The following is an 11,251-nucleotide window of genomic DNA, read 5'->3' as shown; positions in this document are numbered from 1 at the left end:
GTTTCTCAAAGAAAATTTGTATTTTTTATGGTCATGGAGTAGGTAAAGCTGCAGTTTCATTCTTTATTAATTTTTTTGTTTTTTTTTATCACTTGAAAAAGGTCCAGAACGCTGAATGACCTGGTTTGAAAGTTGTGAAAATGAGAATATATGGGAATTTCTCAATAGGCAACACAGTCTTTGACCAGCAGGTTGTGCTATCAGACTAAAACAGAAAGCTGAACTTAGGAGGTTTAGGTTTTTATTACTTCCATTATCCACTTGCATTACAACGAGTCAAAAATCCTCCAAAGAATATAACATTTCCTCCAAATCACACATTTCAGAAAAAAATCATCACACTTAACAGGCCATTTAAATAGAATATTCAGGGGCTGTAGCTAAGATATAGTGGTGTAAAATGAGGCAAACTAATAAAGTAAATGTGGACTTTTTTGAGGATTTCTCTTTTCTGAGTTGGTTGTTTCTTCTATATCAAATATTCAACAAGTAAAGGAAGTTTCTTGCTGTTAATAAGCAGATGCTTTCTGAGAACAATCCAGTCTCAGAGTGCCTCCTCATGCAGCCGTCCCTTCTGCTTAGCAGTGACATTACTGCCACAGAACATCATTCCTTGGGGAACAGCATTTACTGGTGTAACCTTTGTGTAAGTTAGGTTGCTGTGGTTTTCACCGTGACTGCCCACCCTGTCATTAGACCAGACTTGACTTGTGATTAAAGGCTACTCGGAGGTGCCCCAGTGAGAGTAGAACCTGAAATCTGGCCTCATGAAATGCAGATGTCTCATGGCAGCTCAGGGGGAAAAATCTGGACCCTGCCTTCCAAATCTCCCTGAGATTTAACAAGATTTTACCCTTCACCTTGGCAACTGAATATGTTTTTATTGTCATGTCATACCTATTCCAAGACTTGGCTTAAGGTGATGCACTGCAAAAACAGGCTCCTTAAAAATGAGTCAAAATTCTTTTTGCTGTGGGGTTTTTACCACGTTGTAATGTTAGGAACCGCAGAGGCAACTAAAACAAAAATGATTTGCCTTGCTTCATTACAAGTCGTCGATCTGCTAAAAATCAAATACAGTCAGATAAATTCGACTGTTATGTGTTTTATATGTTCATGTGTCAAAAATGACGTGTTTCTTTAACTAACGAGAGTTGCTTTAACTAACACTTTGCGTTGGTGTCGTTCTGTGTTGACTTAAACTGGACTTTGTTCTTCAGGCAAAACATCCTTCTTAGAGATGGAACATTTTTTGTGTAAATAAAAGTTAATGTTACGGCTAAAGGGAAACACATGTAAAGTTAAGTTGTCTAATTTGTCAGTGTTACATGCATCACTTTTGATTTGGCAACTTAAGCATTTCTGCTTCATAGCTTTTTGAGTTTCCCTGCCTACTCACAAAAACACTGCAAATTCTTATGAAAAGGGGGCTGTGGTGCTGTGGTAGGGCGGGCTACCTCTGATTGGAACCTTGCAGGTTTGATTCTCACCTTGCCCGCCCATGTGGCGAAGTGTCCTTGGGCAAGACATTGAACTTTATCTTCCCTCTGGTGGAAGGTTGGCGCCAATGTTTGGGAGCAGTGTGTGAATGTGTGTGTGAATGGGACTGTGACTTAAAGCACTTTGGGCCTTCGATGAAGGTAGAAAAGTGCTATATAAGTATACGCCATTTACGCCAAAAGGAACACTGTGCGACACTAGTTTAAAAGTTGTACTCTTTATTTGAAATGTCACCAAAGAGGGGCAAACGATTCAAAGCATCTTTTAGCTTTTCATGCATGTGTGTACACACATCTAAAGTAAGTAGCATATGTCAGCAACCATGAATAGAAGAATAAAAAAAAAAATGTAGAAGTAAAAAGCACAAAACTAGAAAACACAGAGTGGTACAACTCTAACCCACACTGTAGTCTGAAGTAGACACTTATTGATTTCCAATTACCACAGAATGACTATGACTACATTTGGAAACTATTTGACATATAGGGATTAGTATGGCCTTAAAAACAAACAAAAAAAACCAATTGGAAATGCAACTGCTGGTTGGCTCAGTCAATTCTGACAAACTACCCACCAGTGTCTCCTTTCGCTTTTTCTCTTGTGGTTACTTATATACCACAGTTTTTTTGTACTGAGAAAACATCACTATTTCTATATATTCAGAGGTTTTAGTTCAGGTCAAGGGGACAACAGACTTACACAAGAACTATCTAATCCTGCTTGTATGAGTTTTAAACTACAAAAAAAGAAGAATTTTATTGGAATTTCACTTGTAAACTTTTTGATATCCCTCAAGAAGTCCTTAATCAAAATAAAATAACAAATTTTGTTTTAATCTAAACATTACGCAATGTGTTCTGCAAAAAAAGGAAATGTTTACATGTTTATTTATTGCTAATCAGGAGGTGAACCCTTCAATGAATGGGATTCAAAAATGATTAAAAATAAATCAGTAATGCTGCTTGCTTGTCTGAGTTAAAGAAGCAGTTTCAACACAAGTAATTGATGATAACTCAGCCGCAGTGAAACATGCATACATATAATCTCAACTGTCACATTTTGTCACATTGTAATCACTGTTGTCCTTCAATGATGTGATATCTGATAAAACACAATATCGCACTATTTAAGCAGCACATAATTTCTGCACAACTGCTCTCCATCTTCAACTTCACACCTTTTAATATTCGAAAGAAAGATGTCAACCATTCAGTTATTGTGTCAGTCACATCAGATGAACACCCAGCAGTCTTATACAGCTAGAAAAGAAAGAAGGCAACAACCGTTCTGTTTTTTGTTGCAGATGGAGGCAAGATTTTAAGTAATCGGGTCTTGTGTTATTGCAACTTTAGAAGAACATTGATTTCATGTTAGTTAATACCAAAGTGTCCCTGCTTTATTCTTGATTTTAAGTGGCAGTTGTTGCAGCTCTTTGGTGATTGTGGTTTCTCCATCACTTTCTGCTTCCCTCACTGCTCAGGCCTGAAGCAGTAAACACCGTACTTTTTCTTTTTGTCTGGGAATCCGACCAAACGCACTGCAGCTTCAGTAGGGCTGCAGTTTTTGCGGGGCTTGGAAACAGGGTAACGGACACTTCCGTCTGCTAGCCAGCCGGCGTTGCAGTGGTTATAGCCCTCAAGCTTCCAGGCTGCGAACATGTGGCCGACTTTGGCAATTTCTGCGTCTTTACGAAGGCATGCCTGAACAGCTTCATTGAAGGTCAGGTTATTATGGTTTGACAGCCAATAGAACTCCCCTGATGAGAAAAACAGACAACGTGGTCAAATCCATAACTTTCCAAAGTCTATATGATTCACCAGAGAATCTGTGATCTGGTTTTTCCAGAAAAACGTACAACTTTGATAAACAATAAAAATCACTATATGATTTTGAAAGAACATAAGCTTACCTCTTAGCTTAGAGGCATAGCAGAACACATCAAAGTGGCTGAGTTTCTTGTTTCGCTGTCCATAACTTCTGAGTCCAGGGCCTTTCCTGGACCCACCACAAGGCTCTCTGGGTTTGGTGATGGGATACTGCACGGTTCCGTCATTTAGCCAGCCCGCATTGCACCAGTCAAGGCCATCCTCCCAAGCCTCATACAGCTGTTCAAATGAGGCGACTACAGCACCCTGGTCTGCACAGGCCTTCTCAGCATGCTCAAAGTTTAGGCTGTAGCGACCTCCGTGAGGGGAGTATGGGAACACAACACCTGGAAGAGGGTCAAAATTATTTAGGACAACATGGCAACATTTGAACATATTTAAACTAGTAATCTTGATTTTTTTTTTTAACTTCATTAATTTTTTTCCAATGGTTTTTAGGATTAATCAAATTGTTGTTGGAACTATACAAATGCCTTAATTTCACGCCAGACAAGACTGCACTGAGTCGAGGTTTGTGAAGCACATTATTAAACTTCAGTAAAATTAGGAATAAAAAAAGCAAAATTTATGTGAATCAATAAAAGTTGAAACTTAGATGAATACATTTTCCAATTTGTGAGCAGTGGGCCAGCAATTTTTCAACCCAGTTGATGAACCAAAGTTATTATTTTATTTTATTTTTTAAGAATAAAAGATCAACCATGAACAAGCTAAAAAAAACAACTATGCAGTGATTTCAAAGCAATTAAAACTAATGAACTCATAATAAGATCTAAAATGTTTTTTGTTTTGGAGATGATCTTTTAATATGTGAATCACTAACAAATCTACAGTCCAATAAAAAAGTATGAAATGCAAGAAAAGTACCATAAGCTTCAAAATTAATGTAAGAGGTAAAATATGACAGTTTTCTTCCTTAAAAATGTTCTGTATTATTTGGTGAGTGTTCAACTCCTGGCACCCCCCCCAAAAAAAGAAACAAAAAAAAGAACTATTTCCTCACTAAACAGCTGGCTTTGGAGGACATCCAATGGATTCTCACATTCAGTTCCTCTAGAAAATCTCCTGAGGATTTCAGTGTTCAGTTGTGAGAGATTATGAAATCCGGTTGACCATTCATAATGTGAGAGCGGCGGTCATAGTGAAACTTTATGTGTTTGAATGGGAACCATTCAGAATGGTGGAAGGAGGACAACGTGGTGAATGGATGGATTGTACTTTAGACTTCTGTGCATCTTAAGAAAAATGTTAATTTAGATATTTAAGGTTAAAAATCTCCTAAAATACTCTATGACGTTTTACTTTTAATGAAGTGGTAAGAAATGGTTTTGGTGTATTTGTTTGTTTAATTAATATTGACTTTATTTGCTTTTTTACTGATATGGAGTGTTGTAGTTTTTTGGATTACTGTTGACACAATTTGCCAATGGGGTTCAGTTTAATCCTTTCATTTACTGCTTTAGAATAATGTAATAAAACACACAAATTCAAAGTTGTGCAGTGTAGCTATAAAATGAACTGATTTTTGAATGGAGGTTATCCTAACAATAACTTTTCCAGGATAAATCATCAGAAATTTTTGTGTGCTTAGAAATGTGCACCAAAAACAACCACGATCTCCTCTTTTAATGCTAAATACAATTCAAATGTAAAAATAGCTGCAACTTTTAAAGTTCTTTAAAAAAAAAAGGCTGTGAAATATTACTCTTTGTGTATTGCAGGAAACAGTTGCTACTAATGAGAAATTAAAACATCAAGGAAAATGTATCAAAGTAAAACAGGACAAAAAAAAGGAATTTACCATTTGAAAGACCAGACTCCACCTCCAAGATAATATCATGCATGACGTCTTCTTCTCCATTTTCGATCTCACAACGGTATCTTCCAATGTCGCCCATGGAGACATTTTTAATCACTAGTGATCCATCTTCGTCTTTGGAACCCCCGAGAAACACCCGGTTGTTAAAATTACCATTAGCCTTCTTATGTGAACTTATGGACAGCAACACGTCAGTCCAGGTGCCCTTATCGTTGACTTTGGTCCATTCAATTCGATATCCAGCGATTTTGTCGTAGGAATGAATTATGCAGGGCAGGGTGACACTGGCACCCTGTTTAGCTGTGACTGAACAAAAGAGAAGAGGATTGAGCTTATAAAAATAAAGTCATGACAGTTGAACTTTGAAATGGTATAAACTGGATCTAGAATATTTACTTCAAATTAACATTTTGCTTGAAGTTGATATAGCAAAAGTCTGTGGGCTGAAAAAAAAACCCATCTGAAAATACAATTTCCTGAGTCTGATTATTCACAGTTTGGGGCTTCAGGCAGTGTTCATCCCCTGGAGCCAATACTCCACCTCTGTCTCTTTCCTGCTTATGTCAAGTCTTGGCAGTTGTTTCATCAAGTCTTTTGTTTTCTTAATATTATCTTTCAGAATGAAAATCTGTTTTATCCTCTCCATCTGATTTATGTTAAATATGTCAAACCCAAAAAGGAATACAAAAAAAAAAAAATCTTTTGCCAAACTTCATTGTTCTTTCAAGCCAATCCAGGTCACCATTTACCTCTAAAGTTTTAGTGCAACTCAAAAGGTTTCCATCATCTCCCTGACCTCCATGCTCGGATATTCAAAGGTTTTCTGTGGAAGGCTCTAACTGGCAAGACGAAGTTTGTGCCAGGGAATAATAGGCACCAGATGAATAGACGTGGAGGACCTTAAAAGGTGCTCAATCACAAACATACTAACAAACTAAACTGAGTAAAAGTTTAGTTAAGCTCTGTTGTACCAAAAATTAATTGAACAGCCTTTGATTTTCTTGGAATCCGCCCAAAACAAGACTAAAATAAATATCTTGTCTGTAATTATCAAAAAATAACTCTTTTACCACCTTGATTTGTTTAATTATAAAGTATGCCAGATTGCTTTTTCATCTTAAATATTTAAAACTTTTTTTTGTTAATAAAGCTTTTCTTTGATTTACCATAGATCACCTGTATCTGTGTGTTGATTAGGATTCAACTCTAAAGCTCAAGTCTGGAAACAGACTCTCCCAGTCCTCCAGCCAAACCATGCTTCTCTACCTTATGAGCACTGGTTCAGTGGGAGCCTTTCTACATGAGAATTTGATTAGTAAGAAAGCTGCTGGCAAACTTAATCTGTCCCTCAGTTCCAGTTCATGCTACCTAATACTTCTTATTTTTCTGCCTCCCTCCAATCAAATTGTTCATACTCCAACTACTTCTGTTGCAAAATCACCACACCCAGTAACCCTGTTCAACTTGGTCAGTGAGATGCCAGGTGTTTTATGATGTAAGAAAAACTCATTTGCTTGTCTTTTTTATTAATGTCTTTCAAAGCAGTGCAGTGTTTAGAAACAGTCTGGATATTGTTAATTCTGCAGGGCTTTGCCTGTGTAAAATGACTTTTAAGGCAGTTTTGGGTAGTCATGGCTTAGTAGATGGAAGCTGATGGATCCAGGACAACTTTTGTGCCGAGACACTAGATTTTACAGATCAGAGAACAAGAACAAATAGATAAGGCTTCATTGGACACTTTTTGTGTGTGCAAAGTGAAAGATTGGCCACTGAATGTAGTTTGTAATTCTTAAAAGGTGTTTCTGAGGGCATATAAATGGAACATGGAACATATTACTTTTTCAAATTAGAATGAAAACTTCAGGCGGAGGTGAAATAATTAATTTTACTGTAAGACATTATCAGCCAAAAAAAAGAAAGAAAGAAAGAAGACTTTAATATTGAAGGTAATTTAAAAGTTTCACTTGCTTCTCTATTCTTCCACTAATGTGGCCCCTGGGAGGTTAGGTGTCTTGTGCCAATTAAGAAACAGCAAATTATGTAGCCACAGCCTCTTGGCAAATAAAAAAAAAGCTGTACTAGTACACCTGCCACAACTTTTACTTTCAAGCCAAAAGTGGGGCTAAAATGTTTTAGATAATATGCAAACGTATGGTCAAGCAAGTCAACTTGGACTTTTTTAAATGGGAAGCTTGGGACTGAAAACATGGCAAAGGACTAAGTGGCCACATGTGTGCAGTGGGACAATAAACAGCTGCAGCCAAGCCCCACTGCTATTTTACGACCAAGCACTTTGTAAAAGGTTGCATTAGTAAATGATTGGAACCATCTGTCTTTTTGCCATGCTGAACTGTAAATTAGCAATAACGCAGAGATCCAAGTCTGCACTACATTCTGAAACTACAAAAGTTTCATTTTGCTGTTTAATTTCTAAAACTGAATAAAAGTCAGTGAAAACCGGGTTAGAATCTGACACTGGAAATCTGCGACCTGCACACTGTTCATAGCAGTGTGTGCAACACTGGGCCACGCCCTCTGACAGAATTGCAAAGCATGAGATGCTTTACAACATCCCACTGATTTGCTCTCCTCCGGTGCTGCTGGCCTGTTTGCTTTAGAGTGGAGAAGGAATTAACAAGCACAGCTGGGACAAGCACAGCAAACCACCCCCTCCAGTCCACACTCATCCAAAAAAAAAACTCTTTCCTGTGTTCTGTCAAGCAGAAATACATAGCATGCACATTCGTGTTTGCAATTGCAAGCACATTTAACTGCTATTAAATAGCATTTAACTGCTATTGAGTCAAATTGTTAAATTTGACTCAAGATTAATAAGAGGATGCATCAGATCTGGTTCCATCAACAAGCCAGAACACACTTTCACGTCAGGCGCCAGCCCTATTCAGTTTCCAACAGAGCACCTTTTTCCATCAAGCTCAAGCAGCTGGGCCAAGCTTCACTAACCAATCGCCACAGTAAGCATTATAGTTAACAGACTGTTACCTCACAGGGAAAGACAGAGTCATTTGGCCGCCGTTCAGCACAGGGCTCTATATATTTGGCTGTGGGTCATTAATCTTTGCTCTGCTCTTGTCAGACTGTCTGTTACCATGGCTGCTCTCCAAACGCTCCCAGGGCTACAGTTAGTCAGTAGGTGTAATGACAGGCAGCACCCCATGAACAGAGAGTGTGTTCTTGTTACAGAAGCATAATCTGGTGCACGATATAGACATATGAACATGATAGTCACATAACTGGCCTGTGGGAGTAATTTCAACATTGTAATAAAAAGGGCTAATCCTTCCATTGTGTGTAACTTCATCTTGCAGGGGAGCTGTTTCCTCTCCACCTTGAAAGGAAACACCAGAAGAATCCTTAATTTGAAATCCACTGAGTCAGCTTGCAAGGCTGCTGAAAGCGCATTAAATATCACTCGATCCATACAGCATGAAGAATAAGAGCTAACCCTTTTTCTGCCATCATCACAGAAGTAGATTTGCTCTACAATTGTGTAGCTGACAGCCACTTCTATGTGCCATCAATCTACAACAAAATCATTTTACAGTAAATAATATATACATTCATTGGAACTTACTTGCTTTTCTCCCCCAGACTAAACAAAAGAATGTAAATTCAAAATGAAAAGACAAGCACTACTGGTCTAGTTTCATCTATTGCAGCACTTCTGACCTATTTAAACAACCAGCAGTTTTGGTTGCATGCTTCTCATTCAGTAGAGCGAGCAGTTATCCCCCCCTGAATGACAGGGTAATTTATTCACCAGCTACACTGTGTTGAGGAGGCCTGCATGCAAGTCGCAGAGTTAAAGGTTGAGTTGCATTCTGTCTGTGTGTTATACCCTGGAGATGACTCTCTTACCCATATTATCACAATGACCCTATTGTTGTATAGGCCTGTGCTGTAAAACCACTTTGCCTCCAGATCGTGCAGCTCCACATGCATTCATAAACAGCAGATGCTGAGACATGACCGTTACACGTTGAAGCATTTAAATTCATTTGAGTCTTACCTGTTGTTACCGAGGCGGGGGTTGGCTTTTCACAGAACACCCTGCCAGCCAGGGTCAGAGAGATCACTGTGATGCAGAGCAGACTCATCATTTTCTCCTTTTTTTCTGTTTGCTTTAGGCACAAAAAAGCTGTTCGGTGGGATAAAACCCCAATAAGAAAAGGTGTCTTTAAATATAAAAAGGACTAAATACGATCTGACACCAAATATTCTAGTTCACTAAAATGCCCCCTTTTTTTCTGATGGGGCAGCAGTCGTCTGTGGTGCTACTGCAAAATTTGGTCTCCTCAGAGGTCCAGACAAGTGCCTTTTATTGAAGCCTAGCTTGGTAAAGACCACTCCTCCTCCCCTCAGCCCATCACCATGCTTAGCTCCTTATGGTTCCCCTTTGGCACTTCTTTTATGAAATACTCCCTCCTCTCCCCCATGGGAGACAGAAGAAAAAAGAAAACCGCTAGACAATAAACTTGGAGATAATTATCCATCCTGTTGGAATTGGACAAAGGACTTGGAAAAAGAAATGCTGCAACTTTGGTATATTAATGCTTGTGAGATCTATATATTTTATTTTCTGTTGGTGAAAAATAAAAGCACGTTTGCTCTTATTTTTTTTGTGTGATTTTACTTTACTTCTTTTTTAATTAAAACGTATGTAAGTCAAAACTGATATATACAAACTCCCTATATGGACACAAGCATAGGTACACACTACAAGCTTGCATAAAACTTACTTGTTTATACAATTGCTTGATAAAAGCCTGTTAACTGTAACAGTGCCATTAAAAACACACATAAAAGGTCTGCCCAGAAATTGCCTCTTTTTTTCCCCCTTCTCTCTTCTGTTGCTTGTGTTCACTGTGTTCTCTTGCTCTCCTTTTGTTGTGATCTACTGTGACCACAAAGGTGAGAAACTGAAGTCAGCAAATAGCTGTGCTCTCAGCAGTTACAGTAAATTATTAGAGCTGGTTTTTCTCTCAGTTTTAGTGACTCTGAGTTTCTCCCAGCAGAGATAGCACATGCTCTGTGCGGACAGAGGAGCCCTGGGGAGGTCGGATGTGGACTCACAACAGGCCATAGGCCTTCAGGAATTGTGTGGTCTTTCCCAAACATTTTGTCAAGCTCTGCAGCCGTCTTTGAAAGATGGCTCCACGGACCAGGATGCCCCATTCTTGAGATATTGCTGCTCCATACTTAAATCATTACAGCTGGGACAGCCTAAGACGCTTTCCTCTTCACTCCTATCCTTTTTTTTTCAATGCCCCATCTGTCAGTCTTTAAGTCCAACCAGTAAATGACAGGCACAATACACAGAGGGTTTATGATGGATGATCCAGAAACCTGTAAGTCCCATTTTAGATTGCATCCTCTGGCCCCAGATAGCGGAAAAGAAGAAGGGGGCCCATCTAAGCAATGGCTAAACAAGCCTGCCACAGCCCCAGTGCGCAAGAGTAAATAATGAGCACACATGGCTTCAGCGTGAGGGCACTGCAGGCTCTCAAGGAGACAGCTGCAATCACCTACAGTACTAGACTATGTCAGCATATGTGGATTACTCAAAGGATATCAGAGCTGGCGGTCAGTGTAGTATTTTTTATTTTTTTTAAATTTTTGTTAATGGCAAGATGGCTTTATGACTGAGTACTTCCTTCTGTTCCAGAAACACACCCTTTTGGAGACCAAACAATCTTGGAAACATCTGCTAGAAAAAGAATCTACTTTTGACTTCTGCTCAGCCCTGCTTGGCAAATGATCCACGGTCATATGAGAGTTGTTCGTGAAACTGGTATAAAGCAACAACAACAAAAAAGACTAAACAAGTTTACTGATCAGTTCATGTGTATCCAACTAACAATCTATTTGGCAACTCAGCATAAATTGATTTGATGAGCTGCTGAAAATCCATTTGCCATTGTTGTAGGATTAAAGCTGTCTTCTCTTTTGATTAGCTATGAGTCTAAGTCTTTTTGGCCAGTAATCCAGCCAAGGACAAGCCAGACAGACAGCCCCACAACAATCT

General features: G+C 38.8%; 1 protein-coding gene across 1 annotated transcript; it reads right to left on the bottom strand.

Moving 5' to 3' along the window:
* Positions 1-1,701: 1,701 nt before the first annotated feature.
* On the bottom strand, positions 1,702-9,584 carry LOC101159271 (hyaluronan and proteoglycan link protein 1). The gene is made up of 4 exons (XM_004072440.4): positions 9,236-9,584; positions 5,188-5,511; positions 3,410-3,712; positions 1,702-3,256 (listed from the first exon to the last, which is right to left on the bottom strand). Exons 1-4 carry the CDS (start codon positions 9,324-9,326, stop codon positions 2,970-2,972), a joined length of 1,005 nt encoding a protein of 334 aa, XP_004072488.1. The 5' UTR covers positions 9,327-9,584; the 3' UTR covers positions 1,702-2,969.
* Positions 9,585-11,251: the final 1,667 nt, after the last annotated feature.

Source organism: Oryzias latipes, chromosome 9 (genome assembly GCF_053564925.1).
Source record: "Oryzias latipes strain Hd-rR chromosome 9, Olatipes_Hd-rR_3.1".
Lineage (NCBI taxonomy): Eukaryota > Metazoa > Chordata > Actinopteri > Beloniformes > Adrianichthyidae > Oryzias > Oryzias latipes.
Note: the sequence above shows the minus strand (reverse complement) of the source record. Positions and strands in the feature narration are given on the sequence as shown.